Source organism: Felis catus, chromosome D1, assembly GCF_018350175.1.
Source record: "Felis catus isolate Fca126 chromosome D1, F.catus_Fca126_mat1.0, whole genome shotgun sequence".
Lineage (NCBI taxonomy): Eukaryota > Metazoa > Chordata > Mammalia > Carnivora > Felidae > Felis > Felis catus.
In genome coordinates, this window is record NC_058377.1 from 110,638,619 (window position 1) to 110,666,477 (window position 27,859).

At 55.4% G+C, this 27,859-nt stretch overlaps 2 protein-coding genes across 30 annotated transcripts in view; both read left to right on the forward strand.

The window, feature by feature from the left end:
* The window catches only part of LRP5 (LDL receptor related protein 5), a 105,563-nt gene extending 96,590 nt beyond the window's left edge, over positions 1 to 8,973 (forward strand). The window contains exons 20-23 of the mRNA XM_023240160.2: positions 1,417 to 1,653; positions 1,836 to 1,975; positions 6,463 to 6,560; positions 8,492 to 8,973. Of these exons, the coding sequence (XP_023095928.1) occupies positions 1,417 to 1,653; positions 1,836 to 1,975; positions 6,463 to 6,560; positions 8,492 to 8,753 (737 nt within the window). The 3' untranslated portion in view covers positions 8,754 to 8,973. The remainder of the gene's footprint in view (positions 1 to 1,416; positions 1,654 to 1,835; positions 1,976 to 6,462; positions 6,561 to 8,491) is intronic.
* A 6,360-nt stretch (positions 8,974 to 15,333) lies between these two features.
* PPP6R3 (protein phosphatase 6 regulatory subunit 3) overlaps positions 15,334 to 27,859 on the forward strand; it is a 135,949-nt gene continuing 123,423 nt past the window's right edge. For 28 of the 29 annotated variants that reach the window (XM_019812796.3, XM_003993712.6, XM_023240162.2 and 25 more), the window contains exon 1: positions 15,334 to 15,483. The gene's annotated coding sequence lies outside the window, so the exon portion shown is untranslated. Of the gene's footprint in view, positions 15,484 to 15,865; positions 16,050 to 27,859 lie in introns of those variants that run through there. The other variant, XM_019812792.3, reaches the window with a different exon arrangement.

The window sequence follows — 27,859 nt, forward strand, 5'->3', positions numbered from 1 at the left end:
GGCACGCTTCTGCCCGCCAGGACCTCACTCGGCAGCCTCTGTCAGGCATCCCCATCAGAGGATGGGGGTCGGGGTGGCCCTCTCCCTGCCAGCCTGCTCTCTGGCGAGGAGGCGCATGGTACTTCGTGCCCCGTGAGTGACGTGGCCTGTACGGTCAGGGGTACGGCGGCCATGGGATGTGAGGCCAGGGCAGTCAGGGAGGCTTCCTGGAGGTGGTGGCTCTTGAAGGGCTGTCTTTGATTCCGACGGGGAGGGAGCCGGAGTCTCAGACAGGAAGTGGGAATGTGTGCACACGTCTGAGGACGTGGGCTCTGCATTCACCGTAGAGGTATCTGGGCTGAGAGCTGACTACGGGAGAGGGGTGTTGAGAGCAGGGAAGGAGGAGGGCTCCCTGAGCACGTTGTCCCTTCGTGTGAAGCGAGGTGAGGCACCTCAGTTAGCGTCTCAAGAAAGTGAGTGACCTGGGGCCGGCGGGCGGCCGTGGGTGCCACCGGGGGTCACGCCCCCACCCCTTTGCTGGCAGGCGCCAGTCTGGCCGTGTCTCTCTTCAGCCTCTGGCATGATGGCGCCTCCGGTGTCAGGGGCAACACTTACCCAGAGTCTGGTCCGGTCGCCCAAGCCGGCGGTTTGCCTCCTCTGCTTTGGGTTCTGGCTGGCAAGAGGGGACGTGGTGGACGGAATCCTTGGGCCTGATGGGAAAGTGAACGTTCTTTTCGCCGAAGTTGACTTTAGAGTCTCCGTGCTCCCTCCCCAGGGCGGGGGGCAGCCTGAGGAGCACCCCCCCACCCCCCGCCTTCGTCGCCCCGTCAGGATGCCCAGAAAGACCTTTGGGCCCCCCGAGCCTGGGCTTGACCCCTGCCCCTCACACTGCCCTCACTTGGGACCTCTGTGTCAGCAGGCGCGTGGGGCTCAGCAAGCCCTGCTGGTGAAGGCCTCCGGCCCCCAGGGTCTCCATCAGCCCAGCTCTGCCCCTGCGCGTGGGCCAAGTCCCCCGCTGGCGCGGCTCGGAGCCCCCGGGCCCTGCCTGCCTGCCCCCACCCCCGTGGCCCCTGTCAGCTCCTGGTGACCGGCTCCAGCGGTCTCCTGGCCCACCTGACTTGGGGCGTCACCGGGCCTCCAGAGAGCCCTCGGACCCTGGGGGATGAACCTGAGACGGCTCTTGAGGGCTTGTCGGGCAGCGTGGAGAGCTCCGCCAGGGGTGGGGCGGAGGGGGGAGGGTACTCCGGGCAGGCCAGGGTGGGGGGGAGGCGGCGTGGCACCCCAGCACCCAGCTTCTCCCTTCCTCCCGCCCTCCCCCAGCGGGTGCTGTGCCTGGACCCCAGCGGCCCCTCCAGGGCACACGGCATCCACCCCCCGCGGGAGGGCCTGTCCTTCTCGGTTAACGTCGACCGTCTCTTCCCGCCCGTCCTCTGGCAGAGATCACCAAGCCGCCCTCCGACGACACCCCGGCCCACGGCAGTGCCATCGGGCCGGTCGTGGGCATCATCCTCTCGCTCTTTGTCATGGGCGGGGTCTACTTCGTCTGCCAGCGCGTGGTGTGTCAGCGCTACACGGGGGCCAACGGGCCCTTCCCGCATGAGTACGTCAGCGGGACCCCCCACGTACCCCTGCATTTCATAGCCCCCGGCGGCTCACAGCACGGCCCCTTCACAGGTGAGGAGCCGACGTGCGCGAGGGCCCTGGGCACGGCTGGGGTGAGCGGGGAAGACGCACCCTGGCGGTGGGCAGAGGGGCCTGAACCTGGGCCTGGGGGCCGCGGGAGCCGAGGAGGGTGTGCTTTGTGGGGGGGGGGGTGGCCCGGCCCCTGAGCCACCTCGTCCCTCCCCCCGCGGCAGGCATCTCCTGCGGCAAGTCCGTGATGAGCTCCGTGAGCCTGATGGGCGGCCGGGGCGGGGTGCCCCTCTACGACCGGAACCACGTCACCGGGGCCTCGTCCAGCAGCTCATCCAGCACCAAGGCCACGCTGTACCCGCCGGTGAGTGGGCGCGGGAGGAGGCCCGGCCATCCGGGGGGGTCCCCACCATCGGTGGCCGGCCAGGCGGACCCCTTCCTGTGACCTCGGCATTTCTGGAATTATCAGCTGTCCCGCCGTCACAGAGAATGGTGACAGCGTTCACTTTCCCCTCTCTGCACATCTTGTCGTTTTTCCCTTGTGACTTTTTTTTTTTTTCCTGTTTAGAAAGGGTGCTCCTTGTTCGTGGTGGCTAATCTGGAAACCCCATAACAATATCAAGGGCGGAGTCTCCCCCATAACCCCACCTCCCGGGTTGCCGCCGGGCATTTCAGTGTCCCGGAGATTGTCTTTGACCCTCTCAGGCCCACCCTGTCCGTGACTGTGTCTCTTGTAGGGCCTGTCTGGACGGGGTGCTCCCAGTGTGCCTGTGTGACTTTCTCCTTGCTGTCCCTGCCAAGAGCACCCGATGTTCCCTCCTAGGCCCTTGCTGGGTCCCAGAAAACAGCTGGGTTGTTTTCCAAAGGGCTGGCACTCACAGGTGACTTTTGTGGCTGAGCTTCCAGAGCCGGAGTGGGTGAGGGCCTAGTCCGAGGCAAGCCACACGCTAGAGAGAAGTGGTCACGCAGAGGGTGACACACAGAAGCCCCCAGCACCCGAGCCCCCTACAGGTTCCTGCCAGGGGACCTCTCCCGAGGCTGGGGAGGACATTCCCAAGGGCAGAGCCCCAGGGAACGGGGCGAGCTTGATGCGTGAGTGTGAATCTGTGTATACAAGCATCAGGGCTGACGTTACGTGGTTCTGTGCTTTTTGATCCTTAAAAACCCAACTTCCTGCAACAGATGCTCCTCTAAGGTGACCTCTGCCTCTTGCGCTCTCTCTGGGGGTCTCCAGGAAGCCCCACCCGCCAGGGCTGGGTGTTGCTGCCCTTCTTGTGTCTCTCATGTCCGGGCCGTCCCCTCCTTAGCACATCTGACACTGGCAGGCGTCTGGGAGGAAGGGGGCAGCAAGGGTCGCTGTCGCGGCCTCACCTGCTGGGAACCGCGTCTCCAGGAGGCTGCAGGCCGGGGCTGCGTCTAGGGGCAGCAGAAGCCAAGAGCCGAGAGCCTGGAGTTTAGGATACTCCCCACCGTCCGCCTGGTCCTCTCTGCCGCTCCTGTCCCCCTGACATTCACGTGTGCCACATGACCAGCTGGAAATACTGGCGATCGTGAAAGGCCGAGCTCACTCCAGGACAGCCCCCTGGGTCCCCCATGCAGATACCGGGAGGCTCAGTCCCCTGGCTTCTCGGTCCTCTGGCTCTGCTGGGAGCTGAGGGGAGGGGGTCTTATTAGCAAGAGATGACACTATTACCAACCAGCTATTTTTTTTCTTTTAAGTTTATTTAGGGAGAGAGAGAAAGAGAGCATGAGCAGGGGAGAGGCAGAGAGAGAGGGGAGAAAGAATCCCAAGCAGGCTCCTCACTGAGGCAGGGCTCGATCCCATGAACCCTGACATCATGACCCGAGTTGAAATCAAGTGTCGGATGCTTAGCAGATTGAGCCACCCAGGTGCCCCCAGCCAGCTATTTTTTAAAATTAATTAACTTATTTATTTTGAGAGAGGGGGAGAGAGAGAATGAGCAGGGGAGAAGCAGAGAGAGAAGGGGACAGAGGACCCAAAGTGGGCTCTGTGCTGAGAGCAGACAGCCCAATGTGGGGCTTGAACTCACGAACCGTGAGCTCATGACCTGAGCCAAAGTCAGAGGCTCAATCGACTGAGCCACCCAGGCGCCCCCAGCTATCGTTTTATTTTTTTTTTAATTTTTTTTATTTTTAAATTTTTTTTTTAATGTTTATTTATTTTTGAGACAGAGAGAGACAGAGCATGAACGGGGGAGGGTCAGAGAGAGAGGGAGACACAGAATCCAAAGCAGGCTCCAGGCTCTGAGCTGTCAGCACAGAGCCCGACGCGGGGCTCGAACTCACAAACCGTGAGATCATGACCTGAGCCGAAGTCGGACGCTTAACCGACTGAGCCACCCAGGCGCCCCCCCAGCTATCGTTTTAAAAACTTTGTTGAGATGTAACTTACATACCACACCAATCACCCGCTTACAGGGTAGAATTCGGCGGTGGTTAGCAAATTCACGGACACGTGCGAGCATCACCACCGTAGATTTTAGCACATTTCATCACGCCAAACACAGACCCTGCACGAAGCCAGCTATTTGTAACATAACTACAAGGGACACCTGGGTGGCTCAGTCGGTTGAGTGTCCGACTTCGGCCGAGGTCATGATTTTGCAGTTCGTGAGTTCAAGCCCCACGTCCCACTCACTGCTGTCAGCACGGAGCCCTCTCTGGATCCCCTGTCCCCGCCACCCCCCTCCCCTGCTTGCCTCCTCTCTCAAAAAAACAAACAATAAATTAACTATATTGTTTCACATCAGAAATATATGCTCATGGTACAAAATTCAAAAGGTACCGTAGAACGTACAGTGAAAAGACGGTCACCCCCTCACGCTGAGCGTGAACCCCTGCCCCCCAGAGGCACATCCGTGGTGAGTTTCTTATGTGTCCTCGGGGTAATCTGTACACAGGCAAGTATCCAAGAGTATGGGCTTTATTTTCCCAGCCGAGAGGGTGATAGTTTGGCTTTCGGAGATCATTGTAAATTCACGTGCGGTTGTAAGAACAGAGACCTCCTCTGTCCTTCACCCGGATTCCCCCACAGGTAACACCTCGCGTAACTAACGTCCTCTTAGTCCTTCTGTGCTGCTCTGACAGAGATAACGTCGGCTGGGTGGCTTTAGCACCTGCTTGTCACAGTTTCGGAGGCCGGGAAGTCTGAGATCCAGACGCTGGCAGATTTGGGGTCCGTGGCATCTAGCGGGGGCCCAGTTCTGGATCACCGACGGCCGTCTCCTCCCTACGCGGCGGAAGGGGTGAGGTTGCCGCGCGAGGTCGGCGGCCGGGCTCACGTGGGCTCCCCGCTCAGGACCAGATCAGCTCCCGACGGCCTCGCCTCCCACTATCATCACTCGGGGGTCAGGACTCGACATAGGACCTCTGGGGACACAAACGTTCAGTCTATGGTAACAGCACAACGGAAGTACTGGGCCGTTGGTGTGATATTCTTTGGCCCTATTCAGACTTCACCAGTTTTAGAAATGTGCTTTTTTGTTTTAAAGACTTCCTTTTTTTTTTTTTTTTTTTTTTTAATTTTTTGAATGTTTGTTTCTATTTGCGGGAGAGAGAGACAGAGCATGAGCAGGGGAGGGACAGAGAGAGACAGACAGACAGACAGACAGAATCCGAACCAGGCTCCAGGCTCCGAGCTGCCAGCAGAGCCCGACGTGGGGCTCGAACTCATGAACTGTGAGATCATGACCTGAGCCGAAGTCGGACGCTCAACTGACTGAGCCACCCAGGGGCCCCAAAGACTTTTTGCGTATGAGCAATTTTAGCTTCGCAGCAAAATTGAGAGGAAGGTACAGAGATTTCCCACACGCCTCCTGCCCATCCTGTGCCAGAGTCATGTAGTGCTTGATGAATAACAGTCATTGATGAACCCCCGTGGACACGTCACAGCCGTCCAAGGTCCAGAGCGCGTAGTACGGTTCGCTTTTGCTCTCGTACATTCTGCGGGCTCGGACAGGTGGACGGTGACCCACAGCCACCATCGTAGTGTCCCACAGCGTAGAGACACCGCTTGCCGCGTTGACCCGACCAGAAGGAAGCGCTCTCCCGAGCCCAAGTCGCTGAGGGGCTGCGCCCGTGGAACGTGGGAAGACCAGCCCGTCAGCAGTGCGCTGGGGGGAACCAGCTCTAGTCCGATACGTGGGCAGAAGAGGAAACGGGACCCCAAGAGCTGGGGTGTGGGGGCACCTCTGGGAGGCCCTCTCCGCTAGGTTTCCCTGCCTGGTCTCTGCTCCCCGCTCTGAATGACACCCCCCTCAGTATCGTGCCCTCCCAACTTTGGGGTCAGATCCTGAAGGCTCCCCAAGGCTGGCTATTTGGGCTGAAGAGGACCCTCCGCAGAATAAGGAGCGTAGGTTACTTACCACGTGTCACCAAGGGGCCCACTTTAGAGATGGGGAAGTGGAGGCCCAGAGAGCTGAGGTCCCTCACCGCTGGGGGGCGGGGGCACACTGCAGCTGCGGGGGTGATGGAACAGGAGGACCCACACACATCTGCCTGGCCACAAAGGCCTTTTCTGCTGCCCTCAGGGACCTGGCAGACTCCAGCCCTTCAGGTGTGGGCCCGGGGTCACGGCTGGTCTGCGGGGTGGTATTTGGGCCACAGGCGGGGTTGCCTCTCACCGTGACAACCTTCAGGGGGGACGGCTGTGGCTTCCTGTCCACTCCCTAAGTCTCACGAACGCCGACTCGGAACCGTACAGACCGTGAGGGGCCTGCGGAGCCAAGCGGGCCCCTCCCAGCCCTGCCCGCCTGCTCGGGCCGGGGTGGGCGCACCATAGGGAGTGCCTGCTTCCGTCAGGCTGGCGTAACCTTTGCTTGCTTTCCTCAGATCCTGAACCCGCCGCCGTCCCCCGCCACGGACCCCTCCTTGTACAACGTGGACATGTTCTACTCTTCCAACATTCCCACCGCTGCGAGACCCTACAGGTACGAAGTTCCTGCCACCGCCCTCCATACCTGTGGCCGTCTGGGCCTCCAGACAAGCCTGTGATAGAGCAGGACCCCCGGTCCCCGTTTCCCGGGTCAGGAAACCTGGGAAGAGGGGTTTGGGGGGCTGGTGGGCTCTCCCAGCCGCTCAGACCATACCTGGCTTGCCTCCCCGTGGGGCAAGCCGGGCCTACCTGCTGAGTCCAGGAACCGAACCCCGTGTTCTGAGCAGGCTCTAGAAGGTAGACGTAGCTCTGGGTTGTTTTTTTATTTTTAAGTCGGGACGTGCCCGGGCAGGCGTGGCCTTGAATGGCGCCACCAGGGGATTCCCACTGTGGCATAGCCAGGTTCCACTGCCTAGGGAGGCCCGTGCACAGGGGCCAAGGTTTGACTGTGTTTGAATCCAGCTGCGGGACTCTGGCAGTGATGCCCACCTCTGCCGCCTCCGTCCCGTAAGGGCCCCAAGTCTCATGAGTGCAGGGGTGGCACCTGCCGCGGAGGGCCCTTGATTGGGATGATCCTCTCAGCCCCCCGGGGGGTCCGTGTTGGGGTGGCACACCCCACCCCCCTGGGTTGGGAGGGGGCCCTTGAGGGTGCTGAGAAGAGGCATCTGGGTGTGCTGGCCTCTGTCCAGGGGCCAGGTCCGAGCCTGGGGTGACCTCCAGCCCGGTGGCCTTAGCCCACAGGCCTACCACACAGGTGCATGGGGCCGCTCGCCCCAAGGGGGAGGCAGAAGCTGGAGAGTGGCCCGCACCTCCCTGCTCCCTAGAGCTGCCTGGAGCGGGGGAGCCTCAGAGCGCGTCGCGCCTGCCCTCTGGTGGCCATTTCAGGGACTCCGGGCCGGAAGAAGAGCGAGCCACTGCCCTAGTCAAGGGCCCGCAGTGCTCCCCCTGCCCCCAGTGCCTCAGCGTCCCAGTGTGTCCCCAGCAGCCTTGTGGGTGGCTGTCCCCAGGCTGTCACATCCACGCTGGCCAGGCCCCTCAGTCCCCGCTCCACGTCCTGCCTTTCTCATTATGTCCTATTTTTATAGCACCTCTTCCCTCCCCGTCTCTCGGGGTCCCTTCCTGCCCCTGGGGTCCTATGAGGCCTGTCCACCTGCTCTATGTTCTCGGCACCCGCTGCCCCTCCCCGGCCCCAGGGTGCTGGCTCCACCTTCTTGCCCTCCGTGAGCCCTCTGGGGCCCTGAAACACACCGCGATCCCCACCCCCAGCTCAGGCCCTGACAGAACCTTCCGGTGCAGGAGACGTCTGGGAGGCGTCGTCACGGGGCGCTTGGAGGCACCGCCTGGGTCAGATGGCTTTAGACTTCCAGGCTCACTGGTCTCTGGCACTCACAGTAATAATGATAAAATGGGGCACAGTCGTCCAGCGCTTTCTGGTGTCAGGCACTGTTTCTGGCACTTTCCACGAAGAATCTCATTTAATCCTCACCAGCCTCTTTTGAACTGGGTACTGTTTTATCCTCCCCATTTTCCCAATGAGACACTGAAGCCCAGAGAAGTTAAGTAAGCTGCCCAGGCCAGGTAGGCTCTGCAAGCCTTGTTCTCCATAAAGGCAAGCAAGGGGCGCCCGGGGGGCTCAGTCGGTTAAGCGTCCGACTTTGGCTCAGGTCATGATCTCGCGGTCCGTGGGTTCGAGTCCCCACTTCGAGCCCTGGGCTGACAGCTCGGAGCCCGGAGCCTGCTTCGGATTCTGTGCCTTCCTCTCGCTCTGTCCCTGCCCGGCTTATGCTCTGTCTCTGTCTCTCAAAATTAACTACACATTTAAAAAAAAAAAAAAAAAAAAAAAAAAAAGGCAAGTGTGGCTCCCAGGTGTGTTGGTGCAGACACGCCCACTTTGGACGTGGGGAATGTGGCTCAGAGGGAGCACACAGCTGAGGGGCCCCGGGGGTCTCCCTGAGATGAGGTGCCACTCCCCTCTGTCCCCTTCAGGCCCTACATCATCCGCGGCATGGCACCCCCGACGACGCCCTGCAGCACGGATGTGTGTGACAGCGACTACAGTGCCAACCGCTGGAAGGCCAGCAAGTACTACCTGGATTTGAACTCGGACTCAGACCCCTACCCGCCGCCGCCCACACCCCACAGCCAGTACCTGTCGGCGGAGGACAGCTGCCCGCCTTCGCCTGCCACCGAGAGGAGCTATTTTCACCTCTTCCCTCCCCCTCCGTCCCCCTGCACGGACTCGTCCTGACCCCCGCCGGGCCACCCTGGCCTCTCTCTGCGCCCTTGTAAATAGTTTTAAATATGAACAAAGAAAAAAATATATTTTATGATTTAAAAAAAATAAATATAGTTGGGATTTAAAAAAAACAACAACACGAGAAATGTGAACAGTGATGGGGTGGGCCGGGCCGGGGAAAACTTTGTACAGTGGAGAAAATATTTATAAACTTAATTTTTTTTAAACGTCACTGCCATTCTTTTGTGCCACGTGTGCTTTTGAGCTGAGCGTCCCCACGGGGCGAATCCCGCCCTCCGCCCTCCCTGGGACAGCTGTCAGAGTTGTGCACTGATCCTCCTGAGCACCGCGGGTCCCCGTCAGGCCCCCACGGGGCGGGCTGAGCCTCTGGGCAGAGGCGGGCAGGCAGGATGCCTGACCTGTGCCCTCGTGAAGGGCCCTGGCCCCACTGTTAACCATCCTGAAATTCTAAATGGGTTTTAAGAAAGAGACCCTGCGTTTCGTTTTGCCCTGGGCTCCACAGATTACGTACCCGTGCCTCGGGCTATTCCTCGGCCTGTCTGACCTCTGTGCGAGCTGGCCCCAGTTACCGCCTGCCGTCCACAGAGATGGTGCAGGGACAGAGGGGGATCCCTCCTAGCTGTGTATTCCGTGTGGACCCCCAGTGGATGGGGCTGCCAGGGTCCGGTGGGAACCTCCCAGCCCCTGTGCCCTCCCCCGTTTCCATCTTGTCCTTTCCAGCACACAGGCCCTGTAGAGCCTGGTCCCCGCAAGGGCAGTCGGTCAACACTGCCCCCAGGCCCGCCTGTACCCACTGGGTCGGTACAGGGGGCGTCGGAGAGATAAGGCGTGCTCCCCGCCCCCGGGGGATGGGGGTTCCCCAGCCTGCTGAAGGAGACTGAGCAGCCGGCAAGTCATGAGGAAGTTAGGCTGTTCCCCAGGTGCCAGGCAGGAAGGGACTAACCTCACTTGGAATGTCACAGGGAGGTCAGAGGAGAACTACCATTTTTAGTCCCGGGGACACACTCAGAAGAATCGATGCACAGCGATCTGGAAGAAGGGCCTCCCTTTGGGACTGGAGATCGAACCCTTGGCCAGCCCCCAGGGCCCGGAATGTGGAGGTGACAGTCTCCAAGATGAGGAAACCCCAGAACACTCAGACCCTGGGGCCCCAGTGCTGGGGAGGCGGAATGGGAAAGGTGGTGGCCCTCGGGGCTCCCCAGACTGCCTGACCAGGGGACATAGCTGGGGTGTCAGGCATATGAGTCTGCCAGGCTGGTTTCCTGAGACTTTCGGGGAACTGTCTCCCCTGCTTCCTGATTGTCCAGGAGTTCCCGGAGGTCATGGTCAGCACTGGCGGTGAAGGGGACTGGCTGGCGGACTTGTTGGTTCTTGCTGCCCCTGGGACCAAGAGGGCTGCCATCGGGGTGGGGGGGCGGAGGGGGGACCTGTGCTCAAGGCCCCTTCGCAGAAGGAGGGACTGGATCTTCCTGGGAAGGCCAGCTTCACTTACTTCAGCTGGCCCCATCTGGTAAGGAAGGGTGCTGTCACCCGCCCCTGAGGACATGACGTGCTTGCCCAAGGTCACACCGCTAAGGACCAGCCCTAGAGGGTGCACCCAGAGCTCTCAGGCCCAGGGTGGGGTGCCCAGCCCCAGAGAGCTTCTTGCGGGGGGGTTGGGGCCTCCCGAGCACTCAGGATCCCCGTTCTTCCAGGCTGGGCCACAAGCCCTGCGGTGCCAATGAAAGCCCTAATCTCAACGTGGGCAGAGGGGGTGGGGGGTGGGGGGACTTTGCCGACTCAGAAGCAGGAGCCGCATCACGGGGGGCTACCGGGACCCCCTCCACTGTCCTGCCCTTCCGTTCAGTCGTGCATTCTGAGGGTCCCCTCCGTTCTCCTAGGGCCAGCCAGGGTCAGGCAAGAAGAGAAGTGGCCTGTGCCGCTGACTGCTGGTGACGGCCTGCATGGGCTGAGGGGAGGGTTGAGACACCCCCCTGGCATCCCAGGCCTGTCTCCAGAGGCCACTCTGCTGGACCCTCTGCTGCCATGAGGTCAGCTAGGAGGAAGGGGGGCCAACCTGCTGGCTTGTCGAAGGCGCGGCCGACAGTTTCCAAAGCTGAGGGGGAGAGAGCATTGTGTTGAGATATCCTGGGGCCCAGAGAGAACATCCTATATAGATGGGAGGGCAGGGAGGGCTTCCTGGAAGAGGTGCTGTCTAAGCTGTGTCTTAAATGAAGTTAACCTGGCTTATTTCATTTAAACTTCACAACGGTCCCGCTAGGTAGATGGTGTCCCCAATTCGCAGTTGAGGAAACCAAGGCTTGGGAGAAAATAGATTTTTTTTTTTTTTTTTTTTTTTTTTTTACTAATTTGTTCAATCATTTCTTTACACAACAAGCAATACTGACAACCAGACACTGCTCAATGTGCCCAAGCCTTCCCAACCATCTCACCTCTGCAGTGACACCCACTACTCCCCAAGTCTCTGTCGCCCACCCCCGAGTCCTGCGGGGTCTCACGCCTCACTGGTCCTATCATTTGCTCCGCTCAGCCCTCCCTCGCCTCATCCAGAATGGGTGAGGGGCTCCTCCTTGCCCCGGGTCCAGCAGCCCCCGTGGGTCTACAGCTGCCCTGGACACTTGAACAAAATCCAGGTGGCCAGATCTTGGCCATGTCCGCCGCCAGGCAGGACGCTAGGGAACCGGGATTTGGCAGGTGTGGAAGTGTCTGTCCCCAAGAAACCTGAGTGTTTTGGGGAGCTGGGTGAGACTCGGCTCTTGCTGGCTTGTTCCCTTGGGGGCTTCTCCCAGACTCCCATACCTACCCCCCCCCCCCCACTCCGTCTCCCCAAATGCCCTCTCTTCTTCCCTGCTGGATTGGACAGGTTGATCATTAGCAATGCTAGTGGCCGCCCTTTCTACCAACCCTGGGGCCACGAACAGTCCTTGGTAGGAAGTACAACACTCCCCCTCCTTGGCAACCCAGACTGAATCTTAACGCGCTGAAAAAAAGGAGGAGAAACTAAACAGAAGAACTTAATTTCCATGTTAAAACGGGTCGACCTTTCCTACCTCCTAGAGCTCTCTATCTGGCCCCACAGCCCTCCAGCCTCAACACATGACCTGGCCGAGCACCAGCCTGGCCTTCGAGGCATTGTCCTCTGCCAGGGTGGCCTCGCTCCAGCCCTTAGATCAGGTCTGAGCCCTGGTGACATGACATTAGGAAGGACCATGGGGGAGGGGGCGTTTCCCCCAAGTTGAGCTTATTCGATTTAAAGCCTTTTTCTGAGTGTACGTATGGGTTAAAATGTCTTTTCTTTCATGAAATCATGGTAATAGCATAAGGTGTGTGTTTTTTTAAATCACTACCTAAAAATTTTTTATTTAAAAATCATTACTTGATAGAACTGAAATTTGGCAGCTCTGTGTCTGTTCCCACAAGCTAAGGGGGTGATAGCTGGGTATGTGGGCATTCATTACACTTTTAAATTTAGATGGATTGAAAATTTAAACAGTGAAAATGAAACCATAAAAGGATTAGGGGGAAAAGGGGAAGGTGGTGATCCACGAACTCTAGAAGTTTGAGGATACTGAGGCCAATGCAAAGGTTCAAAATCACTCTCCTGCTTAAAGCCTGTCAATGGCTCCCTAGGGCTCTCAGGAGATAGGCTGAGCTCAGATGCCTCCAGGAAGTCCTCCCTGACTTCAACCCTTCCTGTTAGGTTAGCTCATCATAATTGGAGACTTTGGGGGCCCACTTATGTTGGGGGAGGTACTGCATCATTCACTTAATTCTAGTGCAAATGTCCCTGTGACCCTCCTCAGGGTCTGGGGTGAAAGAGCCTGAAGCCTGTACCGGCAAGTCCTCTGATGATGATGAGTAAAGGGATCTCTGTGTGTGGCTGGGCTCTCCCCAGCCTCCCAACCCTGGCCCAGCCCTTCATCTCAGGCGCCGCCCCCCTGTCCAGGGGTTCCCTGCGGCCTCTTCCCGGGCTGCTGGGTCTAGCGGCTGGGGCCTGGCCCTTTGGCCCGGGTGCGACTTCTGTAGCAGAGATTTGCTGCCCTTGCTCTGTCCGTCCTTTCCAAGGTGGGGCCAGCCCTGAACACGCCCCTTCTAACTCAGAAGTTCTTCCCGGCCCTCAGTCTCCCAGCAGAAACTGTAAGTTCCAATGCCTCCAGGAGTCCCTCCCAGTCTCCTCGCCCAGACCTCAGTCCTCCCTACCGGATCCTCTGCACCTTCTGCAGTTTCCTCGGCCAGGCCGGCCTGCTCCGGCCCCACCCCAGGTTATCTGCATATGTCTCCTCCCCCTACCCTTCCGCACCAGCACACCTGAACCGGTTTCAACCTCGACCGCGTCGACTGCGTTCCTCGCTAGCTGTGTGGCCTTTGGCCAGGCCCACGGCCGCTCTGAGCAGCAGGATCAATGGTGAATAGTGTCTGCCCTTGGCTGCTACCTCCCTAGACGTCCAGCTCCCTTCAGGGCACGGACACAGGTTAGTAGGTATCATCAGTACTGTACTTTACAGATGAGAACTGGAGAGTCAGAGAGGTGAGATCACCCAGCCGAGCTCACTCAGCCAACACGGCCCACACCTGGTGCCTGAATGCTTCCTGGGCTTCTGTTCACCAATCTATAAAATGGGGACAATAATACCGAACCGTAATAGAGCCACCCGCCGCAACGTCTTTCGAGAATCAGCGTCAGGCTCTGCTGAAGCGGTGGGCTGGGGGAGGGGCAGGCATGTTTGCACCAGAGGCCCAGCTTCCAGGCACTGGGGTTGACCCAGCTTCGCTGGTTTTCATTCTCCCTGTGTGGCATGGGGGCTCAGAGGGCGCCTGAGTCCCTGAGACGGAGGGAGCTGGGGGCCGGCTGAGTGGGTGCCAAGGGTGGGGGTATGGGCACAGAAAGATCGTGAGCATCTATCTGCAAGGCAACCTGGCGGCCGCTCTCCTGGGCCTGCCCTCCCTACCCGCAGGGGCCAGATTATGTCACTTTTCTCAGGAGGCTTGGGGAAGGTCACAGAAACCAGCCTTCCGTGAGCTGCAGTGGCCAAGCTGGCACCACTGGAGTCAGCTAGCTGCCCTAAAGACTCCAGCCTCCCTGCATGGAGCCCCTGTTATGACGCCCGGCCTGGTGCCCAACCCAAGTCTGGGCATTAGGGATTCTTGCTTTTTCCTGGGCACGGTGGCACTGTCCGCAGGGCCCTGCATCGCGCAGCCACCTCGGCCACCTCCTCTCTGCCACGTTCCTCTCCCACCACAACCGAATCGTGCCTGCCTCCCCAGCCCTCCAAAGCTCCGCCCTGGGGTCTCTGGTCTCTCTCCCCGCCACCCGGACCCAGGAACCCACGGTTCTGTCCTCCCTGTTCGGGGGCTGAAATGCCACCTGCTCCCGAGGGGCCCCCGCCACTCTGCGGCCTGTGTTACAAGGGGTGTCTGACCGTCCCCCACAGACCGCCAGAGCCAGGACCCTCTGCTCCCCACGCACCCGTGCAGGCCGGGCACAGAACAGCGCTCGCCGGAGAGCTGCCCACGAGAGGCCAGCACTCCCCCCGGGGCAGCCTCGCGAACGCGCGCGCTCGCGTTCTGCCGGCTTCGGGCTGGGTTCCACACCACCCTCACCTCGCCTGCGCTGCTCAGCCCTGCCGCCAACTTCCGCCCTCCTGTCGATTTACTCGTGACTCTAGACAGAGCTCCGCACCTACGGAGAAGCCAGACGGGTTATTAGAAGGTGTCTAAGATGGGCCAAGGTGGGCTACTCTAAAGTGTCCCGGCCCCTCCCTGCCGGGGAGGCCGAGCAGTGGATGCGGGGCCCTGGGCGAGCATTTTGGAAGAGGCTCCGGTGTAAATCCTTCCGTAAGGCAAAAGGGACGCCCCCCACCGCGCACTTCACTCCCGCGGGTGTGGACGCACAGCTAGGGTCACAGACCCCCTGGGACGCCGGGGGTGGCAGCAGCCATCCCCTCACCTTGACCCCAACTCCCGGCCCGGCCACCACTTGAGCGAGGAAGGGGCCGAGAACGCACGACCCCACCCCACCTCCCTATAAAATGCAGCTGTGGAGAATGCGGGCATCGATCCCGCTACCTCTCACATGCTAAGCGAGCGCTCTACCATTTGAGCTAATTCCCCAGCTCGGGGCGCCCTCCACTGCGGGGACGTATTGTGGCTCACGTCATCACGGTCGGCTCCTGACCCTCCAGCCCGCCTGCCCGCGGCTCTCGCTACCTCATTGGTTCCCTTACTGCTCCCAACTCCATGGCCAGGATTGGTTTGGCTCCGTTTAGTTTTAAAAAGCATTGGCCATCGGATTGGTGGTCCGCAGCGTCCGTCAAGCGGAGGCCCTGCTGTTGCTACGGCGTAGGGGGACCCGGCCAGGTTTCTCCCGGTTTCTGATTTGTTTCTCCAGACTCCGGGGTCCTAGAGGTTCCGGATCCGTCAAGTCCATGGGAAAAGAATGCTCCCCTCGCGCTTGACTGACGGGGCCCGTGAGCCAATCGGCGTAGGCGCAACCGGGCCGCCGGGCGATCCAATAGGCTGTAGGGGGCGGGAGAGGAAGGCCAATGAGCGCGGACCTGGGGGCGGAGATAGGGTCGCGATTGGCTGCGAGGCGGCCGGAGGGAGGGCGGGGGGAACTCAAGGCCTGCTTGATACGTCCGCCATTTTGGGCGCTTCGCTGATGGTGTCGGTGAGCGCGTTTCCCGCCTGAGCGCGACTAGCGGCGGGTCGCGGGCACCTCCAGGTAATGGGGGTGGGGGTGGGGGCGGCGGAGCGGGCCGCGGCGCGGGGGGGCGCGGGGGGCGCGCGGCGCGCGGGCGGCGACGGCGAGGCCCCCTCCGCCCGGCCTCGGCGGCGCGGGGAGGGAGCGTCCCGGCCCCCTCCCCTCCCCCCCGGAATTCGCCGCTCGGCGGCCGGGGAGGCGCGGCGCCCGGGCTCCGCGGCCCGTCCCCGCCCGCGCCTGTCAGCCGCCGGCTCGCCCGCCGCGGCCCGCGGGGGCCTGGCGGCGCCGGGCGCCGGGGCGGGCCGCGGGCCGGCGGCGAACTTTGCGCCCGGGTTGGCGTCCGCGGCCTTGCGCGGCGGCGGCGGCGGCGGGCGGGGCGCGCCCCTAACCCGGCCGGGCCCCGCTCGGCTCCGGCCCGCCCCGGACAACTTCTCTGGGCGCGGGCCCGCGAGCGTGTCAAGTTGAGGCGGCAGCTCGCCGCAGACTCTCGAAGGCCATTGTTGGGCTCCGTTCTGCGGGAAACAAGTTCTGTGGGTTTGGGCTCTTCGGCCGCAGAGTCATCGGGACAACGCAGAAGCCGGCTCGGAGTATGTAAATAGCCTTCCGAGCGGCTTTTTAACTCCCGTGTTGTGACTCGAAGGTAGACCTGGTCACGAACGCCTCCCCGGCGAATATGAGCGAGGGGGGTGGTCCTTCGTGTGGCTGGAAGTACCTCCCTCTTAAAGCAGCCCGTCCGCTGCGGGCTTGGAGGGCTTTCCTCCCGGGTGCCGCTCGCTCCCATCTCAACTTGGACTTTTCGGTTGTAAGGGCGCGGAATGAGCCCTGGCGAGCATCCCTGTGCCCCGACGCTCCAGCCTCCGAGCCTCCCGCGGCGTTCCCGGTGCTTCTTAACGCTTTCTGGCGGGTCGGCTAGAGCTTTGTTTATGTTTTGCTTCTTACGTGGTTGTTTCCTTTTCGTCCCCACAGCACCCGTCGGCGTGGAGGTCGTCCCGCTTTGCTAATGGGAAGTTTACTTTGATTTTTGTCCTCAAGGTCGCGTTGCAGGGAGGCGGCGAGTGGGAGAGGGGCTCCAGGTGTCCAGCCACTCGAATGAAGGTCTCCTAAGCGGTGGTGGGATTTCAGCTTTCCTTTGCTGCCTGGCTCGAGGTCTTGCCTTCACCCCTTGCTGGCTCTGCGACCTTGGACAAGTTACCCCGCTTGTCTGCTTTCCCTGTCATACGGCAATAATAAGAGTCCGTGTCGCGAGTTTGCGGGGAGGGAACGAGTTAGCAACGGTGCCTGGCGCGCAGAATCAGCTTGGTGCAATTAGTGGCTGTTGGTACCAATTTAAATTTGATGTTTAAATCTTTGGATTACCATTAGGAAGTCAAGTGAGCGTGTAAGCCCTGGCCCTCGGTGACGGTCTCCGGAAAGCGCTGTGTGTTTATTTCACCGTCAGCTTTGCGGAGAAAAGAGGCCGGACGTTATTTTAACTTTTCCAGGAGAGGGGTGTCTGAAGATTCGTTAAATCACCAGTGTTTCCTGAAGTGGTGCTTCAGAGTGTTTTGTCTGAGAGGTGGTTAATTGAGGAAGAGCCCGTCGGGAGCTCGGGTCCGAGTCTCTGCCTGCCTGCCTGGGGACACGAGGCCCTCGGTGCGATTGGTCCCCATGTCTGTCAACTCCAGTTTTATGGTCCCGGTACCTGTTCGTCCGTGTTCTCCGGGTTATCGAGGTTTGCGAGGGTGCTGCGTGTTGAGATGTACTTCAGCAAGCCTCGTTTGGGAAGTCACCGTCCTCCCGCGGATGCTTCGGAAGTGTTTTGCCTTCGGTGTGTCTGATGAGGGGGTCTGGAGCCTCTAATAACAGAATGCCATCCGCTGGGTCACACACATACTCACAGTCTCTTAATCCCTGGTACTCGGAACCGTGGTGCCCTTCCCTCGGTGTTACTTGCTTGGGACCTGGCGTGCTTCGCTTGCACTGGGGCAGTGTTTCTGTGCACTTTTTTTTTTTAATTTATTTATTTTTGAGACAGAGAGACACAGAGCATGAGCAGGGGAGGGGCAGAGAGAAGGAGACACAGAATCCGAAGCAGGCTCCAGGCTCCGAGCTGTCGGCACAGAGCCCGACACGGGCTCGAACTCACGGACCGCGAGATCATGACCCGATCCCAAGTCGGATGCTTAACCGACTGAGCCACCCGGGTGCCCCTGTGCACTTTTTTTATTTTTTATTTTTTATTTATTTTTTTAAGTTTATTTATTTTTGACAGAGACAGAGAGTGAGCATGAGCTGGGGAGGTGCAGAGAGAGGGAGGGAGACACAGACTCTGAAGCAGGCTCCAGGCTCCAAGCTCCAAGCTGTCAGCACAGAGCCTGATGTGGGGCTCTGGGGCTCGAACTCACAAACCGTGAGATCATGACCTGGGCCGAAGTCGGATGCTTAACCGACTGAGCCACCCAGGCACCCCTCCCCTGTGCACTTTTAAGTAGAGGTGGGCATCTCGCCTGGGGTAACTTAAGAACAGGGTTTTGGATTAGAAAACTTTAGCTTTTGTGTGAAGTGTGCAAAACAAAACAAAAACTTCCTGGTTTGAATTAACTACTTGAGAATTTGAGAATCAGACCACAGCTGGACAGAAAATGAATGGTGGTAAGATTTGACAGAGTGACGTTCGCTCCTTTAAGGTAACTTTTGCATTGCATTGGTGCAAAGGCATTGTGCTTATCACAGGCAAAAATCTCTTTCTCTCTCTTTTTTTTTTCTTTCAAGTTTTAAATTCCAGTTAGTTAGTATACAAAAACCTCTTTCTTAAAACAGTATTTGTCACTGGGGCGCCTGGGTGGCTCATTCGCATGAGCGTCCGACTTCAGCTTGGGTCATGATCTCGTGGCTCATGGGTTCGAGCCCCGCATCCGGCTCTGTGCTGACAGCTCAGAGCCTGGAGCCTGTTTCGGATTCTGTGTCTCCCTCTCTCTCTGCCCCTCCCCCACTTATGCTCTGTCTCTGTCTGTCTCTCAAAAGTAAGTAAATGTTACAAAAAAAAGTTTTAAGAAAAAACAACAGTATTTGTCAGGATCGGTATTTAGTTTGTTGCCGTTGTGAACTTCTTTCTTGAAATTTCATATTTTGGGCAGTTGAGAGGCAGCTTCAGTATATGTTGGTCCAAATTTTATAATGTTTTATTACCCCTAAGAAGAATACATGGTAGTGGCAATGCAGTTCTTCTAATTATCTACTTACCTAAAACTCAGCCTTGAGTTTATTTCATAAAAAGCCGAAGCAGCTGTGCTTTGGTCCTCATAAGTCAAGATCTGAGTCCTTGTGTGGGCTGAGTAGTGTGTTAGCTACTTTTCGTAGGTGAGATGGACTGAAAAAAATAAACCTGGACTCTTGGCTTTAAGCATCTGTCTTATTTCTTCTTTTTCTTAAGAGAATCTCAAGTAACTGGTTTTTGATTTGCTCTAGGTATGTGTTCCATGGTTGGGAGGCAGTTTTGCCCCTAAAGAAACATCTGGCAATGTCTGGAGACATTTTTGCACGTCCTGCCTGTGGGAGTGGGCAATGTGCAATTTGGCTTCTAGAAGATAAGAGGCCAGGGATGCTGCTAAACGGTCTGTAATGCACAAGATAGCACCCTAAAATTACCCAGCCCCCAAAATTAATAGTGTAGAAGTTGAGAAACTCTGTTGTAGATAGATGCTAGACTGGCACGCATTAGAATCACTTAGGACTTTTTGTTGTTGTTGTTTTTTAATGTTTCTTCATTTTGAGAGAGAGAGACTGTGTGTATGTGAGCAGGGAAGGGGGCGGGGGGCAGGAGAGAGGGAGGGAGAATCCCACAAACCACGAGATCATGACCTGAGCTGAAATCAGGAGTTGATCACCTAACCAACTGAGCCACCCAGGTGCCCCGGGGACATTTTTAAGACCAAGGATGATGGACCCCACCTCTGGAAATTTGTGGTGGTATTGAGAATATATTTTTTAAAGTTTTATTTATTTATTTTGAGAGAGACAGAGAGAGAATGAGAATGAGCCAGGAGGGGCCAGAGAAGCGGTGGGAGGAAGAGAATCCCAAGCAGGCTCCTTGCTGTTAGCGTGGATCCCGACTCACGGCTTGATCCTATGAACCATGAGATCATGACCTGAGCCGAAATCAAGAGTCAGATGCTCAACTGACTGAGCCACCCAGGGGCCCCAAGAATATATTTTTAGAATGCTCCCCAGGTAATGATGAAGTGTAGCTAGGTTTTGGAACCACTGCTCAAGACCACAGACAGTAATGACTACTTGTTGGCCAAGGAATCCTTCAGGTGACCTGTGAGCTCTGTCTTTGTGGCACCTAGATCCTACCTAGGAGATCACTTAGTAGTGGGGATGGTTGGTGTACACACATTAGTTTCAGGTGCCTCAAGACTGGACTTTAATATTTACTTATTTTTTTGAGAGAGAGAGAGGGAGCGAGCACGCGAGCAGGGGAGGGGCAGAGAGAGAGGGAGACCCAGAATCGGAAGCAGCTCCAGGCTCTGAGCTGTCAGCACAGAGCCCGACGTGGGGATCGAACCCACGAACTGTGAGATCATGACCTGAGCTGAAGTTGGACACTTAATCGACTGAGCCACCCAGGCGTCCCTGAAGACTGAACTTTAAAAGAAATTTTAAGTGAATAGATTTTATAATACAATTCAGAAACTTTTCCTTTACCTCGTGAGAATACATCACTGTGTTGTGCAGCTCTCAGGTGTTTAGGGCTGTTTGCTCCTACTCCTAGAACGTGATTTTTGAGTTTTATATCCTTTGCTCCCATCCTGTCAGTCAGTTGTCAATTCTGTTTTTAGATGCAAGCTTCATCATTATCCTTTTGTTGTTTTGTTGTTGTTTTTTTTCTTTTTTCCTTTTGTAACGAAGGCCTACTTGCAGAGAGTTAGCCCTGGATCTCTTTGCCAGTTCTGCCTTTTTAGGGCAAGAGAGAGGCATACTCCATGCGTAACATTTTAACACAGAGACCCTTGCCTGCTAGGAAAGGAACCTCCTCTGTGCTCTGTGCTCTGACCCAAATGGGGGAGTGTTTCTCTTCCTGGCGGGGTGGGCGGTGGAGTCGGGGAGGGGGAAGAGGTGCGTTAGCAGAAGGGCAGGGATCGTCTTGTTTGTTGAATGGAAGGATACTGGTTTAAAAACTACAGATTTCCAGCAATTGAATGTTAGTATCTGGGCTTCTAAAAGGGAGAAAGAAGATCATGGTGGCACTTTGTAATCTCTCTTCCTGAAATCAGCTTATGGCTGTTGTTGAGAAGGTCGAACGACCCCTCCCCCATCAACTTCTTCTAATCTTCGTTTATTTGATCAGCAAATAGAGTAATTGAATCCTTACTCTGCCAGGAGCCGTATTAGGGACTCACGAACAGGCACTTAAGGACTTGCACTCTGGAGGGAGAGGTAGCAATTATAAAAGGGGTGCAGTTTTGGCTGGGAGGCCAGGTAACAAAGCTGGTTGGAATTGTCCACGGTGTAGGTAAGTAGGCTCCTCAGGGAGGCCCTACAAGCCTGGGCAGAAAGAGCTTAGGTTTTGCTCCTTGGGGGTTGAATTTGCCAGAAGTCTCTTGCCACTTAAGAAAATAGTTACACCTTTGTTTGTTATGTGTGTTAAGTGGTTACTTTGCCTTGCCTCTTTGGTTGGTGTGTCTTAGAAAGCAGTGCCGTTTCTGTGCTGGCGAAGCTGTTTTTTAATGGCGAATGGGATCGGTCTGTATTCGGTTTTGCTCCATAGATGATGGTTGTTGGTCAAACTGGAAACGCAGACTGCTCCCGTACCGATCAGAGGCTCTGTGTAGGTTCTCACTGAATGAACATCTTGAGCATCCTTGAAATTGATCGTGTCTCTGATGGGAGTGTTTTTTTGTTTTTCCTGCTGCAGTTGGGTCTAGGCTGACTAGAGGTTTGTTTCTGTGGCCTTTTGACTTTGGCTTAGATTTAGTTGCCACGGAAAACCCCTTTCTTCCTCTCTCACTCCCCATTTATTTTTCTTTACTTGGAGAGGGTTGATGGTTACTAGTCAGATCAATACCCAGTTTATTTCAGGGCTTAAATGATTGTGGACTGACCTCTGGATACCAGGAAGATCAGCTCGTGAAGAAGCAAGTAGGAGGAACCTTGGTAGTAGTTGAAAGACTTCTCACCTTAATGGGGACAATTTCATGTCCTGGACTTAGCAGTCTGAGCTTAGCTCTGAGCAGAAGTGTTTTACTACTCGTCACTCACAGCTGCCTAGTGTTGACCTGCTTTGCAATAAGTATTAGTGAAGACTACACAGTCATCTGTGAATTTATACAGATGAAGTTTGATTGGTTCTGAACGTCTTTTTACTAATATAAAGAAGCTCTGATTGGTTTTGTACTTCTTGGTGACTTTGGAGAAGACTAGGGTGGCATTTCTTTCGGTGGGAATACATATTGACTTGAATGGCTTGTGTGCCCCAGAGGTTGACTGCCATGAAATCTGGTAACCCAAAGGCAAGATGAATTACAGATTCTTATTTTGGAGTTAGAGAGTAGAACACAGAGGCTGCGGAAGTAAGAGTGTGACTGAATGTCGAGTCAGATTTGGAGAACGCCCTTCAGATTGCTGGTTGGAGCCTTGAGTTCCCTGGATACAAATCAGAACAGCAGTGCTGGCACCAGAGACGTGCTTGGCAGGAAGAGAAAGGAGAGCTTGGGTGAGCATGCGAGGCACCCCGAGACCCTGATCGGGGCAAGTAAGGTGGGCGTGCTACACTCCCCGCTAAGTCACGCTCCATGGTGGCCTGGTGGTTCATATGCATTGGCTGGGCCTTGGTGAGATTTGGGCTTTCTGTCTCTAGATGGGGGCAGTGGCAGGAGGAACATTGAAAAGCCTGACTTGATTGGCTGTTTGGGGTTTCCTTTCTTGAAAGTCATGGTTTTGGAGCTGGAACAAAACTTCGAGGTCATTGATTCTTAAAGTGTAGGCCATGCTGGAGAACGGACCCATAGGCAGCAGACAGATCTCTCTGTTCCTGGGTGATGCCTTCGGGTTTTGGTGGCCCCACTAGACCACAGTTTCTAGTGTCATTTGTTTCAAGAGTGACATCACAACTGGATCTCACTGAGAATTAAGAATAAATGCTTAATTTCTGCATTGTTTCCTTTTGGTGGTAGTACTTGTCAGTTTTCTGTCATTGTAGTAGACGAGGGGATAGTGTCTCCCTGGAGATACAGAGGTTTTCTGTTGCCTCTGGACAGCGGGCATGGGGCATGTCTCGCCTGCCTCTGGTGCCTGCTTGCCAAGACCCTGTCCCTTCTGGTTAAAACATGCCCTTCCCTTTGTAGACCTCTCGTCCTCAATTTATTACACCCTTACATGAATTCAACAACTATGCATTTGGCGCCTGTCATGGCATAGTATTTTAAACTAAGGGGGTTTCACAGATTAATACTGTTCTCTTTCCCCAATTCAGAGTATATCATGGAGGTCAAGAGTATGCGAGGACCTAAAGTAGCTGGCTTTGAGTTCTGGCTCCCAAAGTCTTCCCAGCTGTGTAACCCTAATATCCGACAACATCTTTGTTCCTTAGTTTCCTTATCTGTGACATGAATATTAAATAGAAACTCATTTGCACAATGGTTAGAACAGAGTAATATTTTGTATTGGTATTACTGTTCTCAATCTTCTTCATAATAACAATAGAAGTAAGTACAGAAATGTCTCTAATATAAGGTGTAGTGAATGCTCTAAAGAGGTAAAATGGAATTTTAAGGGATCTTAGAGGACTTTGAGGTCCGACGAACTGCTCTGGGGTGGTCCTGGGTGATAGTGATACGGATGAGGGGGGCTTATGGCGTTAGTGTTGATATGCACTTTTTTTTTTCACATCTGGATTATATTATATATGCTTAGGTAAATATCATATTTCTTTGATGGGAATAGAGATCATATATTTGAGGTTTTGTACTTTGCTCTCTAAAACAGTCTTTAAAATCCCTCTGGCACTTGCGACATTGTAAAGGTAACTCCGTTTGCTTTAGAGTGTCCTCTGTTTCGTAGAACTGTATTTTTCGGCGTACTGTGTTCTTGAAGAAAATCACACAGGCCTTGAGGGATCGATGTGCTTTAACATACGATTGGATCTTTCTTTATTTTGCACTTAATTTCTTTACAAATTCCGCATCACAGCCAGACACCTCTTCTCTGTAGAGGACCAGTTAGTAAATATGTTAGGCTTTGCGGGGTGTAGAATCTCTGTAACTACTCAGCTCTGTCGTTGTGCATATGAAAGCAGCCATAGACAACATGTAAACAAATGAGGCTGGCTGTCTTCCAGTGGAACATTATTCACAAAAACAGTGTGGAGTGTGTAAGTACCAAATCACTCTGTTGTGCGTTTCAAACTAGGATAATATTGTTTGTCAATTATATGCTAGTGAAAAAATAATAAAACTATTCCAAAAGCTAAAACCTCACAAGAGACAGGTGGTGGGCTGTCCTGCTCTAACCTGCTTTTGTATTTTAATTTTTTATGAGATCATCAATTCAGAGAGAGTGGAGCAGGGTGTGTAGATGGTAAATGTTAAAACCAGCAATTGTGTAGCCAGTAACCAGCTTAAGGAATAGAATGTTGCCAGTACCTGTGGCTCTCTCTGGGTCTTTCTCTGACCCCCTTTTCTTCTGACCTCAGGAGGGCAAGCACTACCCTACATGTATCATTTTCTTTGTGGTGTTGCCATATGTGAATGTATCCTTATATAATGTAACTTAATTTTTTGCAATCTTTAAAGTATACAAATTGAATCATTTTGTTCTGTGACTCCCCCCTTCCCCCACAGTGTGTTTTGAGATTCCTTCATTCAAATGTTTGAGTACTTACTATGTCTTAGGCGCTAAGACCTATGTTCTGATGCTGGGTGCGCTGGCATGAGTAAAGCGGACAAAAGTCTGTCCTCATGGAGCTTACAATTCTTTGGCAAAGATAGTTAACAGGTGGTCAAAGCTGCGGCAGTGATATGGTGAGTGATATCGTAGGGAGGAAAGTAAAGCGGGGAGGTGGGATGGTGGAGGCTGTTTGAAGATTGAAAGGGGGTCAGGGTGGACCTCATTGAGAAGGAGGTGAGGGAGCCCTGGAGCCGGGGCTTGGAGGAGCCTTACAGGCAGAGAGTCAGCTGGGGGCACGAAGAAGGGTCGTGCCTGCTGTGTGGAAGGGACACTGGGGAGGCCCGCTGGCTGGAGGGAGAGCCCGGGGGAGAGTGGCAGAGGTGCTGGTTGCGAGCCAGTCACACGGGCCAGCATTACGATTTTATCTTTTCCTCTGAATGAGATGGGAGGTCCCCATAGTGTTTGGAGCAGAAGTGTGGCATGAGGCCTGACTTATGTTTTCGGAGAGTCCCCCGAAGCTGTGAGAACAGCTGCCCCTGTGCTGCCACAGGACCCGTCAGCAGTAGTGGCAGCTGGGACTGAGGGGCACTGGGTGGCCGTGAGAAGTGGGTGGGTTCTGGATGCCTCTTGAAGGTAGAGCTGACGGGGTTTGTGGGCAGATGGAATGGGAGCGTGGGAGCAGAGTGAAGGGTGCGGGGCTCTGCTGGCCGTGGGGGTTGTCACCTGTGAAGAACGGGAAGACCACGGGAGGTGCAGGGTGCGGACATCTTACCAAAGGCTGGGGAGAGCTCGGACCTGGTAAGTTTGTGGAGCTTTTAGAGGGCCAGCTGGACACGTGTAGGGTTCGGCTGTCTGCACTTGGGGGGAGAGGTCTGGGCTGAGGACGGAAATGTTGGTCTTCTGTGTTGTGAGGGCACCTGGGAGCCCCAAGGTGGAATGGGGACACTGAGGAATGAGGACCGAGTGGGCAGGCACGACGGGAAGACGGCCTCCGAGGCGGAGGAGGAGGACCGGGCTGGGGGACCTGCGGCCAGTGCTACTGCATCTGGTCAAGTGAAATGAGGCCCAGGCCTCGCTGGGTGGTTTTGGCAGCACAGAAGTTGTCGATGACCTAGACGAGAGCAGTTCCTACGTGGCGGTGCACGAGAAGCCTGGTGAGGAGGGTTCACGAAGGATGGAGAGAAGAGGAGAGCAGGTAGAGTTCTTTCTGGGCGTGTGCTGGGACACCGAAGGGACATTTGGGACCCCGAGAAGGTTTTGTCGAGATGGGAGAAATCACGGCATTTTGTAACACCGGGGGACACGATTGATTGTTCAGAGAGCGAGCAACCGGTGACGCGGGGGGGACACGGGCCAGAGCCGTGGGCTCCTCCTTGCGGGGCGCAGGGCAGTGGGAGCACGTGGGCATTTCCCTCTTTCTTTCATCTCTTGGGGAAATAGGAAGTTAGCAGCTGTCCGTGAACGTTAGGGTGAGTGGCGGCTGGTGGGGCGAGAGGAGAGGAGAGAAGGTGCGGAAGCCGAGGGACAGTCGGGCCACGCTCAGGGGAGAGCAGCGCCTGCACTTGCCTTTGTCTTACCAGACACGAGCAGGCCCTGTGGGGTTGTGAGTTTCCTGGAGCCTAAGTGGCAAAGCCAGAGGAGGTCAGGGGAGGGGCTGTCGTGGGGGCCACGGAGCTGCCACTGGTGGGGGGGGGGGGAGTGAGCGTGTGTAGACGGGCAGCTGCGGCCACCCTTGGGCACGTGGCCGTGCTTCACGCCTCCCAGCTTCTGTGCTCTGTCCTGTTGCTCACCGCGTACATACGTCTCATCTCGTCTTTGTCCCAGCGCTGGAGGATAGGGTTGTTTCCAGTAGAGAAACGGTGCTGGTGCCGCTTTGAACAAAGGCAAGCGTTTCTCCAGGGCGCAGGCCTTGAAGAGGAGTGCAGCGAAGTACAAGTGCGGGACCTGAACATCTTTAACTTGCGTAAACGCTGCAGATTGTATTCCAGGGAGGCTCTTCCACTTGCCTTCTGCAGGCACTGTTGTCCCGCATCCTTGCCAGCGCTGGCTTTGTCACACTTTCATATTTGCCAATTTGGTGGGTACGAACCTACATCTCATTTTTAAAAATATAACAACCTTATTGAGATAGAATTCACATATACACTTCATCCATTTGAAGTGTAGAATTTAACAGGTTTTCGTGTGTTTATAGAATCGTGTCATGAGTGCCACAGCCTAATTTTAGAACGTTTTCATCCCCCCTCTCGCCCCCCCCCCCCAAAGAAACCTTGTCCCCTCGAGCAGTCATTCCCTATTTCTGCTTACCTCTTGGCAACCACTGTGCACCTTCTCTTTCTGTAGATTTGCCTGTTCTGGACATTTCATGTGATTGGAATCACACACCGTGAGTTCTTTCGTGTCTGGTTTCTTTCGCTTAGCAAAACGTTTTCAAGGTTCGTCCACGTTGTAGAAGGTGTCAGTATCGGTAGCGTGTTGCTTTTTATTGTCCAGTGATGTTCTGTTGTATGGATACACCACGTGTTGTTATCCGGTGGGTTGTTTCTGCTTTTTGACTAGTGTGGGTAGTACCACTAAGAGCATTTGTGTGCACGTCTTTGGGCGGACATAACGTTCTTATTTTCCTCCGTGTATGCCTGGGAGTGGAATTGTTGGGGATCGTGGTAATGGTATATTTAACATTTTGAGGAACTACCGAACTGTTTTCCCAAGTGGCTGCACCATATTACATTCCCCCCAGCACTGTATCAGGATTGTAGTTTCTCCGTGTCCTTGCTGACATTTATTATTTTCCGTTTTGAAAACATTAATAGCCAGCCTAGTGGGTGTGGAGTGTGGTATCTCCCTGTGGTTTTGAACTGCACTTCCCCGATGACTCATGCTGGTGGACAGGCCCACGTGTGCTCACTGGCTGGTTGGCTGTCCCATCCCATCCCTTAGAAGAAAGTCTCTTCCGATTCTCATTTTTGCATAGGTTTTTTTTTTTTGGTTTGTTTTGTTTTTTAATGTTTATTTTTGAGAGAGACAGAGACAGAATGTGAGTGGGTTAGGGGCAGAGAGAGAGGGAGACACAGAATCCGAAGCAGGCTCCAGACTCCCAAGCTGTCAGCACAGAGCCCGACACGGGGCTCGAACTCACGGACCGGGAGATCACGACCTGAGCCGAAGTCAGACACTCAGTCGACTGAGCCACCCAGGCGCCCCTCATTTTCGCATGGTTTTACTGTTCTTTTCTCTGATTACTGATGAAGTTAAGCATCTTTTTGGTTATTTGGATTTCCACTTCTGTGAAATGGCTGTTTCTTTCTTTTTTTTTTAAACTGAGTTGTTTGCTTTTTCTTATCTGTAGGAATTCTTTTTTCTCTCATTTTTTTTTAAAGTTAACTTTACACCCAGTGTGGGGCCTGAACTCACGACCCTGAGATCGAGTCGCACGCTCCACCACTGAGCCAGCCAGTCTCCCCTGTAGAAACTCTTGTGTATTCTGATTAATAATCTTTGATTATTGGGAAAAATGTCTTTTCCCAATTTG